The sequence below is a fragment of the Somniosus microcephalus genome, chromosome 9, assembly GCF_052327205.1.
Source record: "Somniosus microcephalus isolate GS21.2 chromosome 9, FLI_Smic_1.0, whole genome shotgun sequence".
NCBI lineage: Eukaryota > Metazoa > Chordata > Chondrichthyes > Squaliformes > Somniosidae > Somniosus > Somniosus microcephalus.
Window position 1 is genome coordinate 107,329,138 of NC_140995.1, and position 27,002 is coordinate 107,356,139.

At 44.0% G+C, this 27,002-nt stretch overlaps 1 protein-coding gene across 2 annotated transcripts in view; it reads left to right on the forward strand.

Annotated features, from left to right (window-relative positions):
- Positions 1-331: 331 nt before the first annotated feature.
- znf512 (zinc finger protein 512) overlaps positions 332-27,002 on the forward strand; it is a 66,237-nt gene continuing 39,566 nt past the window's right edge. The window contains exons 1-6 of one of the 2 annotated variants that reach the window (XM_085996962.1): positions 332-543; positions 7,478-7,577; positions 13,049-13,119; positions 15,843-15,913; positions 16,938-17,131; positions 21,579-21,665. In XM_085996962.1, the coding sequence (XP_085853088.1) occupies positions 7,487-7,577; positions 13,049-13,119; positions 15,843-15,913; positions 16,938-17,131; positions 21,579-21,665 (514 nt within the window). In that variant the 5' untranslated portion in view covers positions 332-543; positions 7,478-7,486. The remainder of the gene's footprint in view (positions 544-7,477; positions 7,578-13,048; positions 13,120-15,842; positions 15,914-16,937; positions 17,132-21,578; positions 21,666-27,002) is intronic. The other variant, XM_085996961.1, reaches the window with a different exon arrangement.

Sequence of the window (27,002 nt, forward strand, 5' to 3'; positions counted from 1 at the left end):
CCCTCTCTCTCTCGCTATGTATCTAGTGTCTGGGTTACACACTCACTCTCTCTCTCATGTCTGGGTTACACTCACTCTCTAGTGTCTGGGTTACACACTCTCTCTCTAGTGTCTGGGTTACACTCACACTCTCTCTCTCTCTCTAGTGTCTGGGTTACACACTCACTCACACTCTCTCTCTCTCTCTCTCTCTCTCTAGTGTCTGGGTTACACACTCTCTCCAGTGTCTGGGTTAAACTCACTTTCTCTCTAGTGTCTGGGTTACACACTCACTCTCACACTCTGTGGTGTCTGGGTTACACACACTCACACTCTCTCTCTCTCTCTCTCTCTCTCTCTCTCCAGTGTCTGGGTTACACACACTCTCCCTCTCCCGTCTGGGTTACACACTCTCTCTTCAGTGTCTGAGTTGCAGGGCTACATTTTTAGTGCAGAGACACAGTACCCCAGTGTGAGCAGCGCCGGGCGGAAGTGTCGTGTGGAGCCACTCCTTACCCCCGGTGCGACGGCGTCAGTCTGAACCGAGCGCCTGGGATTTTAAAGGTACTATAACTGCAGCATTCACTCATTCTTTCTCTTTAAATTACGCCTCCAAAACATGCAATGGAAACCAAAGGTCTCTCCGGTTCTCGCCCTGTTTTCAGCCGCTGCAACGAGCGCAGGGAAACGGCTGGGCTGCGAGGCGCTCCCGCTCCCTGTCCAGCGCTTAGTTTCTGGATATTGTTGAGGAGGCGGTTTTGTTGTTCACGCCATTTTTTTGAAGGGACTTTTAAAAAAATGTCTTGAGGAAATATTTGTATTTGCACTGTGTGTGTTCATTGTAAGGGGAGAGATGGGTGTGGAAAAGTAAGATGCTATTTTTTAATTTTGTGTTTTAGTTTTGAAAATAAATGAGTTTTTATTATTAGCTCTTGGATTGCTTTGCTCAGTGGTTTCTTGTGAGTGGAAGTGAAAGTTTAAAGAGACCGTATCCGCCTGCCTTTCCTCCAGTTTCTTGTCTCCTTCCCTCCAAACATGATCTGAATTGTCCCTGTGTTGTGGGGACGTTACACAGGAGCTAGGGGGGCGTTTACCTTTACTCACTGCTTTTGTCCTACTTGTTTGTGCATTTTTAGAAAAAAACAATATATCCATTAACTATTGTGTTGGCCAGAAGGAACAGTATTTTCAGTGGTCCTAGAAATAGAGAACAATTACAAGTTTTGTACCTTTTTTTTATATTATTAATTAATATTGAACAATTAGTGTGGAAGATCCTTTGTTGGTACCCATTCTGTGGGCCAGTTGTGCTGATCTGGGCATCAGCAATTGTAATAAGTTAGCCTTGCACTGTCGTCTGTGCATTCTGGGACAAGTGGGCTGTTCTTGTGTTGCTGACTGAGATGCTGCATACAGTTGAGAACAACCGGCTGGTTCCTCTGCAACCAAATTACAACAGGCTGTTTTGTATCTGGGTTTTTCTATTTCAGGAAATCTGACTGGATCTTCTCACATTTTATAATCTAGTTTAGCTGATTATTGCTCTTTCACTGCTCCGAGTTCAGAACAATGGTATTTAATAAGTTTACCAACTTCCTCATCCAAAGTGTTGACTGAGCTATATAATGTGTGTGCGTTTGTTTGAATTCACAAAGCGTTCCACGTGAGCGTCTTGCTCCTGTCCTGAAGGCATTGACTTGCTGCTGAAGTCTGGTTACTATAAGGGACAGGCCCCCTCCAGTACCTTGCCCAAATGGCTGCTGTCCATGTGTCAGCAGGCTGTCTTATCAAGATGTGCATCACAAGTGAGCTCAATCCAACAACAACTTGTATTTACATAGTGCCTTTAATGTAGTAAAACATCCCAAGGCGCTTCACAGCAGCTTTTATTGGACAAAATTTGACACTGGGCCACAGAGATATTAGGACAGGTGACTGAAAGCTTGGTCAAAGAGGGAAGCTTTAAGGCGCGCCAGTGGTGGGTCAAAGGAAATCGGGAATGCGTTGGAGAAATGCTGAGTTCTCTGGAGGGTTGTAGGGCTGAAGGAGGTTAGAGATGGGGAGGGGCAAGGCGATTGGGGGGGATTTCAACACTAGGATGAGAATTTTATAATCCAGCCCTCAGTTTGGAATTGCTTCTATTAAGGAAGCAAAGTTGTTTGCTAATTATGTCTCAATTTCACCACAAGCTAGCAGTAGAAAAGCATGGCTATGCTACCACTTCTGTTCAAATCTGTGCAGGAATCATTGAACTCTGAAAATAAGATCACCATAATCTGTTGTAGGTGCTTGTTGGTATTAAAGTGAGTGGTGCTATGATGCAATGAGAGTCAGTCTTCCATGAACTGGGAAGTACTCTGGGGATTATGTGCTATAATCTGGGACCTTAATCCATCATAGGAAGGAAATGCCTGATCTATGGAGAGGAAGTGTTTGATTTGGCAGTAGAAGAGCGGTCTTGGGGAAGTAGTTGGAGGGCAGCCCAGGGAGTGGAGGATTCAGCAGAATGACACTTCAGGACTATTGGGAGGGAAAGCCCTTGAAAGGAGGGCATGCACTGCAAACGAGTAGGAAGAGAAACGGAATCCATGGAGGATTAGCTCAAGAAAAAAACTAAAGGTACAGAAAGGATAGTGAGAAAATGGAGGAAAACTTTATTGAACAAAGTATTAAGGAAAATGGTTCAGTAAAGTTGTCAGAACAAGAACCAATAATAGAATCTGAAGTGTGAAAGAACAGAGTGCAGGAATCAGTAGTATACTGAAAGGAAATGGAAACTGTTAAATGAAAAGAATTTAACAAATTGCACAGAACTTCAAGGAGGAAACAAACTAATGGGGATCTAAATAAGAAAAAGTGGAAGTTGCAGCCAGAATAGTGAAGAGAAATTAATAGCTTAGCAAGAAATAAAATGGGGAAACCAACCAATAAAGATATTAGGTGAATGAAGAGAGCTGATGATGATAATGTAAATTGTGTGATGCAAAAAAATGCTTACCAAAGGACAAGAAACAGTAAGACACAGATTGAAAGAGTTAAGGACAATAGCCTGAATTTCCTGAGCCATGGTACTTTTGCTATCAATTAATTCTTGTAGACAACTGTTAAAGGATGATTCTGTTTTAATAAAAGTTGCATGGTTCTGTTGCATGTTCCTGGAGGCCTTGTTCATGTTATTGATGCTATGACTTTATTATCACTTTCGAACTGCTCTTATTTAGGAACATAGGAACAGGAGTGGGCCGTTTGGCCCCTTGAGCCTGTTCCGCCATTCAATGAGATCAAGGCTGATCTGTGACCTAACTCCATATACCTGCCTTTGGCCCATATCCCTTAATACCTTTGGTTAACAAAAAGCTATGAATCTCAGAATTAAAATTAACAATTGATCTAGCATCAATTGCCATTTGCGGAAGAGAGTTCCAAAGTTCTACCGCTCTTTGTGTGTAGAAGTGTTTCCTAATTTCACTCCTGAAAGGTCTGGCTCTAATTTTTATACAATGCCCCCGAGTCCTAGAATCCCCAACCAGGAGAGTTTCTCGCTATCTTACCCTATCAGTTCCCCTTAATATCCTGAATACTTTAATCCTGAATACATTGATCAGATCACCCCCAAACCTTCTAAATTCTAGGGAATATAGCCTTAAATGTGTTGTTTATCTTTATGTACCCAGGAAGTGTCTCTGATATATTGCAGAGACAAATTCTAGTTCAATTACTATTGACAATTGACAATACAAAATTGAAAATAACACACCAGGGTGTAATACTCTATCTAGCTCCCCTGTGTTCCCTTTTCTAACTTTCTTCCTCCTAGAATATGAGAAGTGTTTGATGAAAGGTTATTGTCCTGTCACAAAGAGGAAAAAAACCTAAAACATTCTTGTGGCGTGTAATAGAATTAAACAATTGACTTGCTGAATTGTATTGTGTTGCAAGTGGTTCTTTCCAAAAGTTACTGTAATAATGATTAGAGTCTATTGGAGACCATGAAGGTAATCTATGTGTGGAGGCGGAAGACGTGGGTATGGTCCTTAATGAATACTTTGCGTCTGTTTTCACAAAAAAGAGAGACGATGCAGACATTGCAATCAGGGAGGAGGAATGTGAAATATTAAATGAAATAAACATAGTGAGAGAGAAAGTATTAAGGGTTTAGCATCTTTGAAAGTAGATAAATCCCCAGGCCTGGATGAAATGTATCCCAGACTGTTAAGAGAAGTAAGAGAGGAAATAGCAGAGGCTCTGACCATCATTTTCCAATCCTCTCTGGCTACAGGTGCCGGAGGACTGCTAACGTCGTACCATTGTTTAAAAAAGGGAGAAAGGGATAGACCGAGTCATTACAGGCCAGTCAGCCTAGGTGGTGGGAAAATTATTGGAAAAAATTCTGAGGGACAGGATAACTCTTCATTTAGAAAGACACGGATTAATCAAGGACAGTCAGCATGGATTTGTTAAGGGGAGGTCATGTCTGACTAACTTGATTGAATTTTTTGAGGCGGTAACAAGGAGGGTCAGATTTCAGAGTAGATTTATTTGCCAAATGTAACAAGTACAATGGAATGCTTGTTCCCCGTAGGGACGCGTCAGCTATACATACAGCGCCGCGTTCAGAGTCAATACAATGGCTTCCCGTGGCAGTGGGAGCATGATGTCCTCCTCTTCACCGCAGCCTCCTCCTCGCTGTTGCCGGCTCCACGTGTGGTGGCCTGCTTCTCCCGCTCTGGCCACCATGCCCGGCTCCCCTCCTCCCATCCGGACTACGAGTTACCCGAAATGGAGCTGCCGGCCGACGTGCTGCAGCGTGTCATGAGTCTGCTGCTGCTGCTCGTTGCACTGCGCTCCTCTGCCCGACTCGCCGAACACATCGTCGGGATGTGAATGCTCCAGTGCGGCCTCCTCTTCACCGTCGCCGGCTCCACGGCCCGGGGCCTACTTCTCTCTCTTCACGGGTCGGCCTCTGGCCGCCATGCTTGGCTCCCCTCCTCCCAGTCGGAATTCCTTCCCGCCGCGGAGCTGCCGGCCGATGTGCTCCAGCGGGTCGGCTTGGCTGCTGCTGCTGCTCGCTGCGCTGCCTCTGCCCGACTCGCCGAGCACCTCGCTCCGGTTGCGGGAGCGAGCGGCGAGAGCTGGCCACCCGAAACAGGGAGAGCGACCTCAGCACCGGACCGTCACGGCCGCCATCTTGACTAGTTTGATGTAGTCTATATGGACTTTAGCAAGGCTTTTGATAAGGTCCCACATGGCAGACTGGTCACGAAAGTAAAAGCCCATGGGATCCAAGGCAAAGTGGCAAGTCGGATCCAAAATTGGCTCAGAAGTAGGAAGCAAAAGGTTCTGGTCAATGGGTGTTTTTGTGACTGGAAGGCTGTTTCCAGTGGGGTTCCGCAGGGCTCAGTACTAGGTCCCTTGCTTTTTGTGATATATATCAATGATTCAGACTTGAATGTAGGGGGTATCATTAAGAAATTTGTAGACGATACAAAAATTGGCCGTGTGGTGGATAATGAAGAAGAAAGCTGCAGACTGCAGGAAGTTATCAATGGACTGGCCAGGTGGGTAGAACAGTGGCAAATGGAATTCAATCCGGAGAAGTGCGAGGTAATGCATTTGGGGAGTTCTAACAAGGCAAGGGAATACACAATAAATGGTAGGACACTGAGAAGTGCAGAGGGACCTTGGAGTGCGTGTTCACAGATCCCTGAAGGTAGCAGGACAGGTAGATAAGGTGGTTAAGAAGGCATACGGGATACTTGCCTTTATTAGCCAAGGCATAGAATATAAGAGCAGGGAGATTATGCTTGAACTGTATAAAACACTAGTTAGGCCTCAGCTAGAGTACTGCGTGCAGTTCTGGTCACCACATTACAGGGAGGATGTGATTGTGCTAGAGAGGGTACAGAGGAGATTTACAAGGATGTTGCCGGGACTGGAGAATTTTAGCTATGAGGAAAGATTGGTTAGGCTGGGGTTCTTTGGAACAGAGGAGGCTGAGGGGAGTCCTAATTGAGGTGTATAAAATTATGAGGGGCCTAGATAGAGTGGATAGGAAGGACCTATTTCCCTTAGCAGAGGGGTCAACAACCAGGGGGCATAGATTTTAAGTAAATGTTAGGAGGTTTAGAGGGGATACTTTTTCACCCAGTAGGTGGTGGGGGGGTCTGGAACTCGCTGCCTGAAAGGGTGGTAGAAGCAGAAACTCTCACCACATTCAAAAAGAACGCGGAGGTGCACTTGAGGTGCCGTGGCCTACAAGGCTACGGACCAAGAGCAGGAAAGTGGGATTAGGCTGGATGGCTCTTTGACGACCGGCACGGACACGCTGAGCTGAATGGCTTCCTTCCGTGCTGCAAATTTCTGATTCTATGATTATTCTATTGAAATCATTTAGTACACAATAAATTGAGCAAAATTTGAATGGTCTCCAGAGGTCTGTGTTTTATTTGAAAATAGACTATTTTTCTCTTTCTGCCAATTGTCTCCTCTCTGGAAGGTGTGGATCTCTTGCTGGGGTGCAATTCCATGGCTGCTGAGCAACCTCCTCATCCAAGTGGCTGCTGTTCATATCATCCTAAACAGTGAACATTAGCATAAAAACAGAAAATGCTGGAAATACTAAAGATCAGGCAGTATCTGCGGAGAGAGAAATAGAGTTAACGTTTCAGGTTGATGAATTTTCGTCAGAACTGAAAAAAAGTTAGCGATATAACAGGTTTTAAACAAGTGCAGAGGCAGGGAAAGAGAGGAGGGAGGAAAGAATCATAGAAAGTTACAGCACGGAAGGAGGCCATTTCGGCCCATCGTGTCCACGCCGGCCAACAAAGAGCTATCCAGCCTAATCCCACTTCCCAATAGAAACAAAAGGGAAGGTCTGTGAAAGGGTGGAAGGCAGGAGAGATTAAAAGACAAAATTCCGGAAAAAACAGCCTCCTACACTGTTCCAATAAAGCTCAACATAAGCTCGAGGGACAGCACCTCATCTTTCATTTCGGCACTTTACAGCCTTCCGGACTCAACATTGAGTTCAACAATTTCAGATCATAACCTCTGCCCCCATTTTTTCAGATGGTAGCTGTTGATGATTCTTCTATTTCCATTCGCACCTCCTCTAGACTTATCTTTTGTTTCTTTACTTGTCCCATTACCATCTCCTTTTGCCTTGTGTTTAATTTAGTTTTCCCTCTTAGATGTTCTGATTGACTTGGATTTAATATTAACTTGTGGTAAACATTCTATACTCTAATAACACTGTATGGAATTAAATCCTTCAAACCTCCACCTTGTGCTTCTAGGACAAATCCTGAGTTTATAATCCCGTGTTACAGATTTGCTAATCAGTGGAAATAATCTTCCATTATCTACTCTAGTAGACTCTTTCATATAACTATGAACACTTCTATTACATCCTCCTGTTAATGTTCCTTGAGCCTGAAAATGCAGCATTCAATTTCTTAAGTCCCATTATAATTATGTTCTTTTTTGTTGTATTTTTCAGTTTCTTGTGATGGCACAGAAGAACAAGATCAGCTCTGTTGTGGAGGTTTCAAGCAAGAAGTTGTTCAAACTAAAATCAAAACAAAAGACAAAGGCACGAGGTAAATACGAAAGTCTGATAATCACTTGCTGTACACATTGATTATTAGAAACTGGATTTGTTTGTTTTCATGTGAAATTGATTCGTAATTCTTATTTGAAGTTTCTTTATAGGATTTGTTTTATTGGTATGGTATGACACAAACTTCAAGCTATCAATTATTGTAGCAAACTACTGTACGCAGCCATAATTTGGGCTAGTTGCTATGCTTATCTGACCTATTGAGGAACAGCTGACCCTAAAAATGTGTTCAACATCAACACTTCAAAACCATTGAAGTTGTGAGATGTGAATACTAAAAATGAGTTTTCTTAAATCAGTCTTATTTACTCCAGTTTCTAAATGCTATATTTTTGTAGAAAGTTTTAGTGAGGAATATTAGTGCTGGGTAATATGTTTCCATTTTAGGTACTTAGACTCTGTATTAGACACTTCCAAGCCATCTGGGCTGGATTCAAAGCTAGTCTCGGAGGTGAAAGGGCAGTGTGCTAACCCACTGTGCCGCACAGTCTCCTGACTCTGGCGGCTTTTAGGGTTTCTAATCTTGAAGCATTTCCCAGTAGACGCAAGCTATAATGCAAAACAGTAACAGGAAATGTAAGTTTCCGAGTGCTATGCCTGACCAAGCTTATAGCAAGGAAAAGCTAACCCTGAAAATTAAATATTCAGCAACTACAGTTTAAAGTAAAATATATGGTGAATGCTAGAAATGTATTTTCAAAAAACCTTTAAGTTGTTAATGTCACTGTGAAGGTTGTCCATCAGATGCACTGTTATGCCCTATGTATTGCCTACCTACAACCATCGATGCTGTTTAGCAAAACCGGAAGTATTCCTCATTAACTTTATGTCCTATTAAAAGCTTTTGGATTCAGATGAATGCATTTATATTTTCTTTACCTGGATATATAGTTATTTCAGATTAAACAAAACAAATCCCAATCCAGACATGATGGTCAGCAGAACAAATTGAAAAGTTAGCACAAATATCTTCAGCGGGGCCTGAATTTGGGTGGGAAAGGAGGAGAGGAATGTAGTGAACATCAATTTAGATAAAAAGGTTGCAGAAAACCTGAGGGCCAACAATTCTTCTGGGTTTGTGCCCACTGCAGACCCCACCAGAGTATGTTGACTTAGGGAGGTTGTAAATCTGAATGTTCCTAGTGAGTGTCCACGCCTGTAAGGATGCATCTTGGGCACCCATCTTCTCCCAAGTGTCCAGTGTCGGGGTGGGAGTTTTTACCGAGTCCTCTTTGTGAGAGGGTTGCATTTAACGTAACTTTTAAAGAAACTTATCTTTTTTGCGGTTCTGTCCGCAATCCACACCTATTCTCGTTGGACGTACCTGCCACTGATTCCGGGCTGGGAAAATGGGAAATTCCAATATGGGAGCCCCTCCTCATGGCCCCACACCTTCTGTGTCGGTGGCCTTGTTTGGATTGGGCAGAAGCTCCACTCCACGGGTAACTTCTGGGCAAGGTTAGAACCAAGCATGTACTTGGTATCTGCCCCTTCTGGATGGGCCGAGGATCTTTGGCCCATAGCTTATGCGCAGATGTAATGCAAATGTAAGCCAGGTATTTTTTCACTGTGTATAGTTTTTTAATGTATTTTTGAGTTTTGCTATGGGTGTTCAGATCTTTGATTATTTGTTTGTTATTTCTATTTTGGTTGCTGAATCTTGTTTTATGACTCTGTTTTATGTGATCGAAAGAGTTATATTCCTCTTTATATTGCTGGACTGTAGGGTGGGGATTACTGAAAATTAAATGTGTGATCGTATGACCTATTTGTGTGAATATTTTATTATTTTTAAATTGCTCCTATACAAAATAGAAAAGGATAATAGCTTACTTCAATTTTACACTGCTTCCCTCAGGAAACATTGAGAATTTGGATCTAGATTTTTAGCTTCATGCTTGTATTAATCCTGTCTGTCTTGCTGCAGTTGTACAGTGTCTTGGTGAGACCACACCTTGAGTATTGTGTGCAGTTTTGGTTGCCTTATCTGAGGAAGGATGTTCTTGCCATGGAGAGAGTGCAGTGAAGATTCACCAGACTGATACCTGGGATGGCAAGAATGACGTATGAGGAGAGATTGGGTCGATTAGGCTTATATTCGCTAGAGTTTAGAAGAATGAGAGGGGATCTCATAGAAACTTATAAAATTCTAACAGGACTAGACAGACTAGATGCAGGAAGGATGTTCCCGATGGCGGGGAGTCCAGAACCAGGGGTCACAGTCTAAGGATAAGGGATAAGCCATTTACGACTGAGATGAGGAGGAATTTCTTCACCCAGAGAGGTGAACCTGTGGAATTCTCTACCACAGAAGGCAGTTGAGGCCAATTCATTAAATATATTCAATAAGGAGTTAGATATATTTCTTAAGGCTAAAGGGATCAAGTGATATGGGGAGAAAGCAGGGACAGGGTACTGAATTTGGATGATCAGCCATGATCTCATTAAATGGCAGAACAGGCTCGAGGGGCCGAATGGCCTACTCCTGCTCCTATCTTCTATGTCTTATGAAATAACTGCAGATCCTGGTGGGCTACCTAATAATAGAATAGCATTTAGAGTTAACTTACAGTAGCTTGAATTTAGAGTGAATGAAACACGAAGTGTGTATGTGCTTGCGTGCAGAGTGTGGTGAATGTGTGGAGTGATCTACCGAGATAGTGTATAACAACTAAAGGGAGAATTGGATAGATATTTGAAGCAGGTAGGCGATTGAGAGATGATAATTTCTGGATCCCCCAGATGTATTACCGAGCCTCCTCCAGGAACACTTTTATTACCCTCTGTCATAATCCAGCATTCCCAGGACAGGGATGGTGCTGGTTAGACGCAAGGTGAAGTTTCCTTTTACAATGTATTTTAACCTGAGCCTCAGGAGCGCCCCAACTGCACAAAGCCAGTCAGAAATGGGGCTTTTCTGAGTGAGATTGCTGAGCAGTTTTTGTGCTGTGTGACCACAGTCACTAAGAGATGAAGTTAATTGTGCAAAGCCATTTCGCCAAGTGCCCCTGCTGTTGTCCAATTTCTGAGTGAGCCCCATTTCAGTTCAATAGATGTGCCATATCCCAACCACTTCAAATACATGGGGATTTTAAGATGCCCGAATCCAGTAAAACTCACCGATATGGCCAGAATTGCAATGCCTTGTACAGTCTTGGGTGCCTTTCAAGATCTTTTATTTAAGATAAATGTCATGGGAACAGAAAGATGAAAGGAACAAAGACATTAGCTATTCTGTAGAAGTTGGTGAAGCAGTAAGAAATGGGACGCAGTTTTGTATTGGCAGTTACAAGGAACTCTGACTTTTTTCGTGCCTATGTCGGTGTTTGGTTTTACACACGTGTGGTATTAAATAGTGTGATGTCGCTTGTATTATTCTGCTGGTTTTTTCCACCGCTTGTCCTCCTGTTCTTTGGGTTTTTAGCTGCAGTTTTATAGGACCACCAAGATGTGACTTTTCTAGGCATATGACTAGTTTGACAAGAAACTGCCTGTCATCTATAAACAGGCTTTGAGGATGCCACAGTGTCAGACTTAGTAACCATATAAAGAATAATCCTGGCATAAATGTTAAAACTGCCTGTTTGAGGTACAGCTCTTTGGGGGAGAAATTGGGTATAACCCCGTTTGGGGCGCTAGTTCTGGCAAAGCGCAAAGCCTAGCGCCAGTTGCGATTTAGCGCCACCTGGCGCGATATTGGGTTGCAGCGCCCCTAAAGGTGATTGCGGCGCTAAATCAGGCGCTGCACGCTACTCTTAAGGTGCTAACCCGGCGGCGCAACCCAATTTCGCGGCGGCGGGGCGCAGCGAGGGTGCTGTCAATACTCACTTTCCCTGAGACACAGTGGCGCCGGCCAGCTCTTAAAGGGGCAGGTCAATTGGCATCACCAGACACACTCACTGCCTTGTAGGCCTTCAAAGCGGTGGGAGCCTACCTGTGGCGCACCAGCCTAGCAAGACATGGAAAGGGTGAGGCAGAGGGCGGAACGACTCACTGATGGGGCATTGGATGCTTTGGTTGGCGCAGTGGAATCGAGGCCAAGGAAGATGGTCGGAATGTGATTTATGTTTTGGACAGTCTCCCGGGTGTGAGAGGCAGTTATGTGTCAGTGTATTAGTTTTGCTTTCTGTTGCCATAGCTTTCTCATGTTTGAAGGAACCACATTTTGTTTAATGAAACACTTTCTTCATTTACAATGGCCATGCCTGCTATTTACATGCATCTTGCCCTTCACAGGCTTGGGGGTATCAGACCGGTTCCATTCCTGTTCTTGGAATGGCAGTAAGCACTCCGTGAGAGGGGCCTAGAAGCTACTTCTGATCAGCCTCTGACGCGCAGCCTGAGAAGAGCTGCTCGCGTAGAAGTTCAGGCCAGCAGGCATCTTCTCAGCCACCGACAGAGATGCCCTGCACCTTATCTGAGGCTGCAGATCTGGCTGAAGCAGCTGGCACAGCTCAGTCACCACCTCCTTTCTAAATCGCAGCCTTCTGACACACTGCTCCTCCGGCGTGTTCATGTAGGAAAACTGCTGTCGGAAAACCCTTGCCAGCGTAAGGTCTGCTGTGGCGACGTCTGTTGGCCCGCCCCCCTCTCCCAGCGTCTCAGTGCCCTTTCCAGATGATTCAGCAGCAGGACGTTCCCCTCCAATGCAGCCCCCATAATAAGTGCCCACAGGAAGGTTCCCCATTGTCAAGGCTCACCAACAGCAAGGTGATGGTCAGAAGGCTGAAGATCGTCTGCCTGCGCTGGCTCAGTGGTCAAATGGCTCTCGGTGTGCAGCTCAGCAACTCTTTGTAGCTCTCGAGGAAGTTGTGCTCCAAAAATGGCTGCCGCTTTTAAACCACACCAGTCCCCTTTAAATAACGCTCCTCCAGCCCGAGAGCGACTTGGTAAGGTCCAGGTAAGCTGTCACTATTAGCGCCAGGCGCTACGGAGGGGGGCGCCACTGAATTTCCGGTCCGGGGCGCCCAAAAGGCGTTGCATACTCAAATGACATCATAATCAGCCTGCGCCCATGAGTGGGCGCTAAGATTTAGCGCCGGCGCTAAATGCATGCTCAATATGGGGCTAGGCGCCCTGCGCCCGCCCGGAAATTGGCTAGCGCCCCACTTCTCGGCCTCTTTAGGCGTTAATCGGTGGCGCTAACAACCGAATTTCTCCCCCTTTTATGTCTTATGAAGTATATATTTTTTTAAGTTACTTCTCATTTGATTGTTATATCTCAGATCATTTGCAATTCTTACTCCTTCAAACCTTTTTTTTTTGGTGTGTGTCATCAATTGCAGGTGATGAAAATGTATACATAGGCTATACAGCACAGAAACAGGCCATTCGGCCCAACCAGTCTGTGCTGGATACAGTATAAGGAATGGAAATTTCAGTGACCTATTTTGGATAAGTAAGGTTTTTAGATGAGATTTTAAAACTTAGTTTTACTTGTTTATTATAAAGGAACTAAAAAGGACACTGGGAGTGAAGCTAAATCATCACAAGGAAAAAGTGCTAAGCATTTGGAATTTCAGGTAAGAGTCCATTTTCTCTTTTGGTGAACAGGCCCATAAATCGAGAATTCCTCGCCCACACTACCCATATTGAACGAATGCTCTCGTCTGTTGCAGTAACGTTCTTCAATGCACTTTAAGCCTCTTATTTACAGCTTCCTCTGCAATAGGGAACCCTACGACAGTTATAATTTAGCAAGGATCATATACATATGGGGAATTTTCTACAGCTTCTGTTTGCAGTTTGGATTTAACAGACCTGAAAAAGTTGTAATCATTTTAATTTCTGCTCTAGTTTTCTTACCTTACTCCCCTTCTCTAAAGTTGGTGACTTGCTGTGGTTCTGTTTTCTTGGGCAGTTGTGACTCTGATACCTCAGCCAAGTGGCTGTTCTTGATGAATGAGCTTGGACAGTGACCGTCAGCAGGATATTGCAGCTGATTCACTGAGTTGCCCCATTGATACTGTTGACTTTCAGCAGTGTTCGTGCACAGATGTCACTTATTTTTCACCTTTTGTGCATCACACCACCTATGTGTGTAATTCCCCCCCCCCCCTCCCCCCCCACACCTATATAGTCAGCAAAACAAATAAGAGCTGGTATGGAGTGCACATGGAAAATCACATTGGCAATCCTGTGACTTCGGGAGTCAATCTCCCAGATCCAGCTGGGGATTAGGATTGCAATTTACCATTTCTTTCACATGTTGTCCCCCTCAGTTGTGGCATCTTTCTCTCTTTACCTCCCAATCTAGCTTTGGCCCCACTGAGAATCAAGTAGGCTATTAACTCTCCAATATGAATTACATTATACTTCAGTAAAGTTTGGCTCCAGCTACACCAAAGTACATAGATTACATAGTATATATAGCACAGAAACACGCCATTCATCCCAACCAGTCCATGCTGGCTGGCATTTATGCTCCACACGAGCCTCCTCCCATCCTTCCTCCTCTAACTCTTATCAGCATAACCTTCTATTCCTTTCTCCCTCATGCTTATCTAGCTTCCCCTTAAATGTATCTATACTATTTGCCTCTTAAGTTGCTCCAACGAATAGTGCACCAAGTGAGAGTGCACTTATCTACCTGGTTATCTTGGAAAATGTTTACCTGCAAGGATGAAATACACCTCCAGGCTGAGAAGGGTGATTTCCTGACATCTCGAGGATGTCAACTTGATAAACGTCATCTTTTGGTGGAAGTCGTCGATGGGGTGCACTGATCCCCGACTTTGCCATTGAGGAAGTGGATTTCTGCTGTTTTGGAGGAGCCCAGAATCGCCATTCGACAACAGTTTTTGGTGCGAATATTCAGCTGTAGCTCGTAGGGCGCGTCTCGATCATAAGAAACGGAATCCAGAAGAAAGAGGGTCAAAATACAGGGTAAATATTACAGTGGCCGTCTTTTTCTTTTCCCCAAGCTTGACCATATTAATCCTGTGCAGTGGCAGATCTGCACTGAGGCAGCAAGCGGTGATTGTGGCATTTATAGTGCCTGTATTCAGTGTTCGCACAGCATTGCAGGAGATGCAGTTGGCTTGTTGAGGGTAAACGCTAGGACAGTGGGGCGGGCGGGGGGGATTTTAAACCAGCGGGGGCGGTTAAAGCCTTTAAAAATCTGAAACCTGCTGCGAGCGCGCCTACTTTCGGTTTAACTGGGGTGGGGGGGGCGGGTGGGAGAGGTGTAGGCAAGTAACCTGCTCTCGAGAGGTGGGTCAGTAAGTCCCCTCCAGTCCCTGGCTGCAGCCTTCTAGCGCAGGCCTTCCCGCCCGAAAGACAGCCAGCCTCTCAATCTGGCTGGCTGCCAGCCAGGGAACAGAGAAAGAAAAATTCAAATGAGGTCCTGCCATTAAGTTCAGCAGACCCTCCGCGTTCCCCGCATTTCCTGGTTTCCCGGCTGCTACAAATCCTCCCTTCCCCCTTCCTCGTAAATGTCAGGGCCTTTGTGTCTGAAGCCGGCTTTGCATCACCACCAAAACTCAGCCAGACACTCGGAAGTGTAATTTTTCTTTTTTGTTGGGGACTGAAGAGATTACTGAAAACCTAACAAACATCAACTTGTATTGGGTTGAATAAGGGACAAGACAATGTGGGGAAGGCAGTAGTTTTCCAGCTGCCAAATTAAAGATAATTTGGATTTATTAATAAATGTTCAGTCATTTTCAACTTCCCCAAGTGGGCAGTAACCTGACTGAGCAGGTTGCCCGCCCATTTCAATGGAAAGAAAATCGGGCGGATTCTACAATGGGTGGGAAATCTGCTCCGCCAGGTTACCGCCCAGTTGGTGAGGTTAGAAATGACTGTCCTAATGACTAGGAATAGTGCAGAAGGCACAGTTTGTGGTGAACTTTGCTCTTGCTGTCTTTTCTGTTCTGCAGTGCTGAAATGTTGGAAATTTTAAGCTGCTATTCTTGGAATTTCAGAATATTTAAAATGGCCAATATATTATGATTGGGAAAAGTATAACTGCAAATCCACCAAACATGGTTTCTGTGATTCACATGACCTCCGTGTGTCTGGAATTGTGGCATTTAGGGATGGAGCATATACTGATTTGATTCTTAAATCACAAAAACCTGATGGAATTCAGGTAAATCATTTGGGTTTATTGAAGTATAATGCAATTCATATTGGAGAGTTACTAGCCTACTTAATTCTCAGATTTATGGAATAAATACTTTCCGAGTGTGTATGTTCCATTGTAATTTTATAATAAATATTTACAGAAGTTTGTCTTTTTCAGACTACTGATCCTCCTGAAAAGGATTTAGAACCAAGAATACAAAAGATAAAGATTACTTTGGGAGATGAGAAGTACGTACAGCTTGCTGGATGGAATAATTTGTTTTCATTTAAAATTCTGAGTAGGAAATTTTACATTTGTGTTTGATATAATATTTCTTCTTTTGGTTTACTAGTTGCCTCTCTTACAGATTTCCCTCCTGGTTAATAAAAAATATTATTTGGAATGCATTTTTGCTTATAGAACTGTTTTGGCAAAAGAATCAGAGGCGACATAGGGAAATATCTTATAACACAGCGAGTTATGATCTGGACTGCACTGCCTGAAAGGATGGTGGAAGCAGATTCAATAGTAACATTCTAAAGACAATTGGATAAATACTTAAAGGAAAAAAAAATTGCAGGGCTCTGGGGAAAGAGCAGGGGAGTGGGATTAATTGGATCGCTCTGCCAAAGAGCCAGCACAGGCACGATGGGCTGAATGCCTCCTCCTGTGCTGTATCATTCTATAATAACTAGATGAATTGAATTTATGTTATCTACATTCAGGCATATCTAATGTGTACCCAACACCAGGGCTGTTTTTTTTTTTTTACAAAGTATTTACAGCACAGAAACAGGCCATTCGGCCCAACAGGTCCAGGCTGGTGTTTATGCTCCACACGAGCCTCCTCCCACCCTTCTTCATCTCACCCTATCAACATATCCTTCTATTCCTTTCTCTCTCGTGTGCTTATCTAGCTTCCCCTTTAATGTGTCTATGCTGTTCGCCTCAACTACTCCTTGTGGTAGCCAGTTCCACATTCTAACCACTCTCTAGGTAAAGAAATTTCTCCTGAATCCCCTATTGGATTTATTAGTGACTATCTTATATTTTTGGCCCTTATTTCTGGTTTCCTCAGCAAGTGAAAATATTTTTTATTTTTAAATAAGTAGTGAGGATTCCCAGCAATGCCTTCAGTTAAAATACTCCTCTTTCCCCTTCCCATAGCTATTCGAATCGCCTCTTTGTGAACCGTGTACCCGTCTGCAGTGGTTTAATGGTGGTCAAATAATAAGCCAATCGCAATATTTACTTGAACTTTTTTTTTACTAGGGCTAAACAATACAAAAGTAATTTTGTTCCCAAGGACAGCCAAGAAGAGTCTTTTAGTGATGCGTCATCCTCGACATCAGAAGATAAGGTTAATGGAGAAGATGATGGACAACTGGCAATCAGAAAGCCCAGATACTGGTTAGAGATGAAGGGAATGGAGGCTTATGTGGAAAAATGCAAGCAGAAAGGGAAAGGTAAATTACAGATCTTATCTTTATAATTGTGTAGTTCGCACACAATCTCTGATTTTCATAAACCTGAAGCTGGGTAGATCATTTTGAAGAATTGGCAGGCATCAAGGTAAAGATAATGCTGGCTGTCTGCAACAGTAATCATAACCTGGGAAACGGCCCAGTTCTGAAGATATGTTATCTAACTACAGGAGAGCCTAAATTATCTGCAATTCTATCATCTGCACTCTTGATTATCCAAGAAAGATTTTGTGGAAGTTGGGGATTAGTTTAGCATAAATCAGTTAAAATGCATTTGCACATTTTGAACTGATTTTTCACAGATTCTGTGCTGTACTCTGAATTCAGAAAATAAGTAGCAGTTATCTGAATGTGCAGTACCTGGTAGAATTTACTCTCCATGCAGCTGTCGGTCTGGACACCAACACAGTAGCTGGAATAGGCTATTTAGCCCCTCGAGCCTGTTCCGCCATTCAATGAGATCATGGCTGATCTGCGACCTAACTCCATATACCCTCCTTTGCCCCATATTCCTTAATACCTTTGGTTAACAAAAATCCATCAATCTCAGATTTAAAATTAACAATTGATCTAGCATTAATTGCCGTTTGCGGAAGAGAGTTCCAAACTTCTACCACCCTTTGTGTGTAGAAGTGTTTCCTAATTTCACTCCTGAAAGCTCTGGCTCTTAACTTTTTAGACCATGCCCCCTACCTAGTCCTAGAATCCCCAACCAGTGGAAATAGTTTCTCTCTATCTACCCTTTCTGTTCCCCTTAATATCCTGAAAACTTTGATCAGATCACCCCTTAACCTTCTAAATTCTAGGGAATACAACCCTAATTTGTGTAATCTCTCCTCGTAATTTAATCCCTGGTGTCCAGGTATCATTCTGGTAAACCTACGCTGCATCCCTCCAAGGCCAATATATCCTTCCTAAGGTGTGGTGCCCAGAGCTGCTCACATAATTCCAGGTGTGGTCTAACCAGGGCCTTGTATAGCTGCAGCATAACTTCTACCCCCTTGTATTCTAGTCCTCTAGGTATAAAGGTCAGCATCACATTAGCCTTTTTGATTATTTTCTGTACCTGTTCATGACATTTTAAAGATCTATGTACCTGGACCCCCAAGTCTCTGGATCTCCACTGTTTTTAGCAAGAGTCATGGCTCAATTCTTTCAAGTATACCTCCTTTTTAAAATGAAAAAACATGGAAACTTGTGTGCACATGCTGGGAGCATGATTGGGTAATCCAAGTAGACAAAATACTCAGACAAAGTATACGGGTACTCTGGAGCACTGGCAAGGGTGGGGGTAAAATCCCTTCGTTATGGCATTTGATTAAGGTTTAACTAATTACATTTGACTTGAGGTTTCTGGAATCATTGTTTGTCACAAAAGAACTATGTTTCTTTCAATAAAAACAGAAAATGCTGGAAATACTCAGCAGGTCAGGCAGCATCTGTGGAGCGAGAAACAAAGTTGATGTTTCCGGTCTAGGACTTGTCATTAAAACTGGAAAAATTTAGCGATGTAACAGGTTTTAAGCAAGTACAGAGACAGGGAAAGCGGGGAGGGGAGGAAAGAACAAAAGGGAAGGTCTGTGATAGGGCGGAAGGCTGGAGAGATTAAATGACAAAAGGGATGATGGTGCAAGGAGATGGTAATGGAACAAGTAAAGAAACAAAAGATGGGTCTAGAGAAATAACAACAGAAAATGCTGGAAAAACTCAGCAGGCCAGGCAACATCCGTGGAGAGAAATTAGTGACGTTTCGGGTCTAACCCTTAGACCCGAAATGTCACTCTAATTTCTCTCCACGGATGTTGCCTGGCCTGCTGAGTTTTTCCAGCATTTTCTGTTGTTATTTCGGATTTCCAGCATCTGCAGTATTTTGCTATCGGGTCCAGAGAAGGTGTAAATGGTAATAGCAGAATCATTACTGACAGCTGCTGTCCAAAAAAAATGGGAGCGGTGGTTATGATCTGAAATTGTTGAATTCAGTGTTGAGTCCAGAAGGCTATGAAGTGCCTAATTGAAAGATTAAGTGCTGTTCCTTGAGCTTCCATTGAGCTTCATTAGAACAGTGTAGGAGGCCAAGGACAGAGTGGGAATGAGGCGGATAATTAAAATGACAGGCGACCGGAAGCTCAGACTCTGTTTTTCTGTGGACTCCTCATCATAAAGATTTGTGTTACAATCTGCTCCTAAGATAAAATTGGTTTGGAGAGGGATTGCCATTTTAGTGACAAACATGGTGATGTGTTTCTGTCCAAATCTGGAAAAAACAAATGGTGTGTGACAATTTGACTTCTTATTGTTGCACATTGAGCCCTTTCACACAACTCAGGACAGCATTAGTAGGAGTTACTGACAAATCTAGATAAATGGCGGCAATTGATTGATATAGATGAGCTTTTTTTTTTCAGTGATGCAGCAGCTATTTTATTGATTTTTTTTTTTGGTATGGGTTTCTTATTTTTAAACTGTGACCTGCAATGGAATATCAAATTTAATGGTGAGTATGTTTGTTACTTGCTTTCAATTTCACTTCAATTCAAATAATGATACGGTAAACTCTTTCGTATCCAGCACCTATGGGACCGGGATGGTGCCGGTTGATTAAAAATTCCAGATAACGAAGAGGTATACCTACCAAGGTACGAGAGCCCCATTACACAGCCACAGGTGCAGGAACCCTGGTTACACGGCCATGAGTACTTGAGCCCCAGTTACACGGCCACAGATCCAGGAGTCCCTGTTACACGGCCACAGGTACAGGAGCCGCGGTTACACGGCCACTTCTGCAGGAGCCTTGGTTACACAGCCACATGTGCAGGAGCCCCGGTTACACGGCCACAAGTGCTGGAGGCCCGGTTACACAGCCACAGCTACAGGAGCTCCGGTTACACGGCCACTTGTGCAGGAGCCTTGGTTACACGGCCAGATGTGCAGGAGTCCCAGTTACATGGCCACAAGTGCTGGAGTCCCGGTTACACAGGTACGGGGACCCGGTTACGCGGCCACAGGTACAGGGGACCCAGTTACACAACCAGAGGTGCAGGAGCCATGGTTACATGGCAAAAGGTACGAGAACCCCGGTTACACAGCCACAAATATACAGTGAAACTTACCTTTGGGTTCCTGAACCTACTCCTGAATTTTGCCGGTTATTAGAGAATTCCGGATAATTAGGTGCCATTTAAACGAGAGTTTACTGTAGATGGATTCTGTGCAGAGAAGAAGAGTAAATTTCCTGGGAACTGGGCAATGTGGTAGGACAGCACACTACTCTTTCACTTCCGTAGCCTGACTTCAAATGCAGTCAAAAGAGATCAGATACATGGCTTGACTCTGCCAGTTGCACAGATCCTACGTAAAATGACTTTTGACAGTCGCAACTCTGTTCCTATTTAAGAGGGACTACAAATCTGCCCCAAGTTTGGTACCAATTGCTGATCCTATGAAAGTAGGCCACAAGGATGGTGTGACAAGTGATCTTGCGTTTCCTACATTACAACAGTGACTACACTTCAGAAGTACTTCATTGCCTGTAAAGCACTTTGGGATGTCCTGAGATTGTGAAAGGCACTATATAAATGCAAGTCCTTTCTTTAGGTTGGAGCTAAAACATATTATTGAAGCTGAGTAGAGGAAACTTTACTTTGCACCTGGTGTTGTTTTCCTGACCTGAGATTGCTTTATGCTGATACAGTGTCAAAATGGACGTACTGAGTTCCCTCGCCTTGGTGAATGCAAAATTAAAAGTATGACAAGATCAGTGTTTTTCTGTTGGCTCTACATATGAGTTGGTCTTGTGTTCTCTGACTTGTACATTCTTTGCTACTTGATGTTTCCTCTTGCCCTTAATACTGTTTATCTGATTTTGCAGCTTTCTTCCCATCCCCGTAATCTTAATGAATACATCCTGCATTTTCAGCATTTACACTAGCTCTTCAGAACATGCTTTGTATTGTACCTTAACTGACAAATTAGTTATAAAGCAAAGGCTGTGTTGCAATATAATTACAGTATCTTATTTGGACGTTTTGCGTTTTAGTGGGTAGAACACTAAAATAGATTTACAGTGAGAATTTCTCGCTCTACTGATTTATTTTATCTTGATTATGCGGAATGTCTTTCTGCTTTTGTGTCTTTAATCTAAGCACAAGTGACTACAAGCTAAGCAGGTATTCGATTGCTTGCTGCAGCACCTGCTTGGTCCTCCTCAGGTCTTTACAGTATTTCCTTTGTGGCAGTTGGTCTTGCACAACATCTATTAATTTTGAATTCTCTTAAATTTTCCGGTCCTGAATATCTAAACTAAATGTAAGTACAAAACTGCATTTATATATTTGTATTCTGTAATCTTAACCAATGTATAGATTTGAAATATTTCTAAGGCAAAGAATACAAAATTGTTTCAAGAGTGTATCTGGGTATTCTATTACAGCGGAAAGCAAAGCTATGCAGAAGAAAAGGAAGATGAGTAGTGCTGACTCTGATGATGAATCTGTTGGGAAAGAAAGAAAGCTTACAGGTATAAAATTTGTGTGTACAAGAAATTTAAAATGTCTGAGTGACAGTGTGCAAAGTCCTTAACATTAGTTTTTGGCATGTTTTTCTGAGGTGGCTGAAGCCTACCTTTCTCGTTGTGAATTAATCTTGCTTTGCCCTAGGTTTAAAAAAAAAAAAAAAAATTGTTCTATACTTCCGGATCCCCTCCAGATATAAATTTCTTAAGCTAGGGCTGATGGTCTTTGCGACATGATGTGCAACTATGAGTCCTTCAAATATACATTGGCCTCGTTTCACATTTAGCACTAGGTTCTGGCATAAATCATTACTTTGTGCTACAGTTCCTTCACTCCAAGAATGATTATTTTAGGGGTTTGTGCTGGTGCTATTGCCTATCATATGGTATGTGTAACAGAAATTTACGGTTTATTTTTTCTTTTTAATAGTTGCCATATAAGGAAGTATATACCTGGTTTTAAGAGTAGCATATTCCATGGGACCAAGCCACAAATTAAAAGTAAAAGGTTTCTAAAGATACCTTTTAGAAAATAAATAAACTTTATTCCTGAACAGACAAGAGTAATATGATCTTTAAAACTTGTGGCTATATTGAGATGCAATCTCCCTGGTGTGCCTGGCAACCTCAGCATTCGTACCAGATCCTGTGGGTACAACTGGGCTGCTTGGCAAGCCAAAATGGTTTTGAATTGAGTAGAGTTGAAATTTTGTCCAAAGCATTGTGTTCTGTGCACCCAAACTGTGCAAATACACATCTGGCCCAATATTCCTCCAGCAGCTAAACACAGACTGTTTATCTACACTGTTTATTTCTTGTCAAGTAATCTGGTCTATTTTAGCATTGATGTTTTGTATTAATTGAGTAAATATTGTTTACATTTTTTTATTCTTTCATGGGATGTGGGCGTCGCTGGCAAGGCCAGCATTTATTTCCCATCCCTAGTTGCCCTTCAGAAGGTGGTGGTGAGCCGCCTTCTTGAACTGCTGCAGTCCATGGACTGAAGGTACTCCCACATAGAGAGAGAGTTCCAGGATTTTGACCCAGCGACGATGAAGGAATGGTGATATACTTCCAAGTCAGGATGGTGTGTGACTTGGAGGGGAACTTGGAGGTGGTGGTGTTCCCATGCGCCTGCAGCCCTTGTCCTTCTAGGTGGTAGAGGTCATGGGTTTGGGAGGTGCTGCCGAAGAAGCCTTGGCGAGTTGCTGCGGTGTATCTTGTAGATGGTACACACTGCAGCACGGTACACCGGTGGTGGATGGGGTGCCAATCAAGCGGGCTGCTTTGTCTTGGATGGTGTCGAGCTGCAGGGAGGATGTTTCCTCTGGCTGGGGAGTCTAGAACCAAGGGTACACAGTCTCAGAATAAAGGGGCGGCCATTTAGGACTGAGATGAGGAGAAATTTCTTCACTCAGAGGGTGGTGAATCTCTACCCCAGCGGGCTGTGGAGGCTCAGTCAATGAGTATATTCAAGATGGATATCAATAGATTTTTGAATATTAAGGGAATCAAGGGATATGGGGATAGTGCAGCAAAGTGGAGATGAGGTAGAAGATCAACCATGATCTTATTGAATGGTGGAGCAGGCTCGAAAGGGCCAAATGGCCTACTCCTGCTCCTATTTCTTATGTTCTTATGTTCTTGAGTGTTGTTGGAGCTGCACTCATCCAGGCAAGTGGAGAGTATTCCATCACACTCCTGGCAAACATTCAAAGACCGCATGGATGAACTACAGAATTTGTTCATCCCAGTTTGGCATAAAAATAAAACAAAAAATGTGACTCAACCGTGGCTAACGAGGGAAATTAGGGATAGCATAAGATCCAAGGAGAGGACATATAAATTGGCCAAAAAAAGCAGTAATCCAGAGGATTGGGAGCAGTTTAGGATTCAACAAAGGAGGACAAAGGGATTAATTAAGTAAGGGAAAATAGAATATGAGAGTAAGCTTTCAGGGAATATAAAAACTGACTGTAAAAGCTTTTATAGATATGTGAAGAGAAAAAGATTGGTGAAGTCAAGCGTAGGTCCCTTGCAGTCAGAATCAGGGGAATTTATAATGGGGGAACAAAGAAATGGCAGACCAATTAAATACATATTTTGGTTCTGTCTTCACAAAGGAGGACACAAATAACCTCCCGGAAATGTCGGGGAACATAGGGTCTGATGAAAGGGAGGAACTGATAGAAATCAGTATTTGTAGGGAAATGGTGTTAGGGAAATTGATGGGATTGAAGGCGATAAATCCCCAGGGCCTGATAATCTACATCCTAGGGTACTTAAGGAAGTGGCCCTAGAAATAGTAGATGCATTGCTGATCATCTTCCAACATTCGATGGAATCTGGAACAGTACCCATGGATTGGAGGGTAGCTAATGTTACCCCACTATTCAAAAAAGGTGGTAGAGAGAAAACAGGGAATTACAGACCGGTAAGGCTGACATCGGTAGTGGGGAAAATGCTAGAGTCCATTATAAAAGATGTAATAGCAGAGCACTTGGAAAACAGTGACAGGATCGGACAAAGTCAACATGCATTTACAAAAGGTAAATCGTGCTTGACTAATCTACTGGAATTTTTTGAGGATGTAACTAGTAAAATAGATGAGGGAGAACCAGTGGATGTGGTGTATTTGGACTTTCAGAAGGCTTTCGATAAGGTCCCGCATAAGAGATTAGCGTGTAAATTTAAGGCACATGGGATTGGGGGCAAGGTATTGACTTGGATAGAGTACTGGTTGGCAGATAGAAAGCAAAGAGTTGGAATAAATGGGTCTTTTTCCGAGTGGCAGGCAGTGACTAGTGGGGTGCCGCAGGGATCGGTCCTTGGACCCCAGCTATTCACAATATATATTCATGATCTAGACAAGGGAACTAGATGTAATATCTCCAAATTTGCAGACGACACAATGCTGGGGTGGGTGTGTGTGCTGTGAGGAGGATGCCAAGAAACTACAGGATGATTTGGACAGGTTGGGTGATTGGGCAGAAGCATGGCAGATGCAATATAATGTGGATAAATGTGAGGTTATCCACTTTGGTGTCAAAAACAGGAAGGCAGATTATTATCTGAATTGCAATAGATTGGGAGAAGGGGAAGTGCAACGAGACCTGGGTGTCCTTGTGCACCAGTCGCTGAAGGTAAGCATGCAGGTGCATCAGGCGGTTAAGAAGGCAAATGGTATGATAGCAAAATACTGCGGATGTTGGAAATCCGAAATAACAACAGAAAATGCTGGAAAAACTCAGCAGGTCAGGCAACATCCGTGGACAGAAATTTGAGTTGACGTTTCGGGTTGAACCCTTCTTCAAAACTGGAAAGAAAAGATAGATTGGAGGCAGGGCTGCGATCGGATAAAAGAAACAAAAGAAGTAAAAAGACAATAAAAGGTGTTAGAAGCTAGACGAGATGGTAATAGGCTGAGATTGGGTGTAAAGTGTACTGGCAGGGCAAGGGATAGCTGCCAGGTGTGAGAGCGAAACAAAAGGAAAGGGGGGGGGGGGAAGGGAGTGGAAAAATTGCAAGAAAAAATGAAATAGGGGCCGAGGTTATGATCTGAAATTGTTGAACTCGATATTGAGTCCGGAAGGCTGCAGAGTGCCTAATCGGAAAATGAGGTGCTGTTCCTCGAGTTTACGTTGAGCTTCCGTGGAACAATACACGAGGCCAAGGACGGTGAGGTCCGAGTGGGAATGGAGCGTTGAATTAAAATGACAGGCGACCGGAAGCTCGGGGTCACCCTTACGGACTGAACGGAGGTGTTCCGCAAAGCGATCACCCAATCTGCGTTTGGTCTCCCCAATGTAGAGGAGACCGCATCGTGAGCAGCGAATACAGTATACTAGATTGCGAGAAGTACAAGTAAATCGCTGTTTCACCTGGAAGGGGTGTTTGGGGCTCTGGACAGTGGGAAGGGGGGAGGTATAGGGGCAGGTGTTACATCTCCGCTTGCACGGGAAGGTGCCAGGCGAAGGGGAAGGGCTGTTTGGGGTGATAGAGGAGTAGACTAGGGTGTCTCAGAGGGAGCGGTCCCTGTGGAATGCTGAAAGGGGAGGGGAGGGGAAGATACATTTGGTGGTGGGATCACTTTGGAGGTAGCGGAAATGCCGGAGGATGATCGGTTGAATGTGGAGGCTGGTGGGGTGAAAGGTGAGGACAAGGGGAACCCTATCGTGGTTCCGGGAGGGAGGGGCAGGGGTGAGGGCAGAAGTGCGGGAGATAGAACTGACACGGTCGAGGGCAGTGTCAATCACGGTAGAGGGGAATCCTCGGTTGCGGAAAAAGGAAGACATGTCTGAAGCACTGGTGTGGAAGGTGGCATCGTCGGAGCAGATACGGCGGAGACGGAGAAACTGGGAGAATGGAATAGAGTCCTTACAGGAAGCGGGGTGGGAGGAAGTGTAGTCCAGGTAGCTGTGGGAGTCAGTGAGCTTGTAGTGAATATTGGTCGATAACCTATCCCCAGAGATGGAGACGGAGAAGTCGAGGAAGGGAAGGGAAGAGTCAGAGATGGACCATGTGAAGGTGAGGGAAGGGTGGAAATTGGAGGCAAAGTGAATGAAATTGTCAAGTTCGGGACGAGAGCAGGAAACGGCACCGATACAGTCATCAATGTATCGGAAAAAGAGGTGAGGGAGGGGACCCGAGTAGGACTGGAACAAAGATTGTTCCACATAGCCCACGAAAAGGCAGGCATAGCTAGGACCCATGCGGGTACCCATGGCAACACCTTTGATTTGGAGGAAATGAGTGGAGTTAAAGGAGAAGTTGTTCAACGTGAGAACAAGTTCAGCCAGGCGGAGGAGGGTGGTGGTGGATGGGGACTGGTCGGGCCTCTGTTCAAGGAAGAAGCGGAGCGCCCTCAGGCCATCCTGGTGGGGGATGGAGGTGTAGAGGGATTGTACGTCCATGGTGAAAAGGAAGCGGTTGGGGCCAGGAAACTGGAAACTGTTAAAGTGGCGGAGGGCGTCCGAAGAGTCGCGGATGTAGGTGGGAAGAGACTGGACAAGGGGAGAAAAGATAGAGTCAAGATAGGAAGAGATAAGTTCCGTGGGGCAAGAACAGGCTGAAACGATGGGTCTACCAGGGCAGTCCTGTTTGTGGATCTTGGGAAGGAGGTAGAAGCGGGCTGTGCGGGGTTGGGGAACTATGAGGTTGGTGGCAGCGGGGGGAAGATCTCCAGAGGAGATGAGGTCAGTGACAGTCTTGGAAACGGTGGTTTGATGTTCGGTAGTGGGGTCATGGTCCAGGGGGAGGTAGGAGGAGGTGTCGGAGAGTTGGCGTTCAGCTTCCGCTAGGTAGAGGTCAGTGCGCCAAACAACAACAGCACCACCCTTGTTG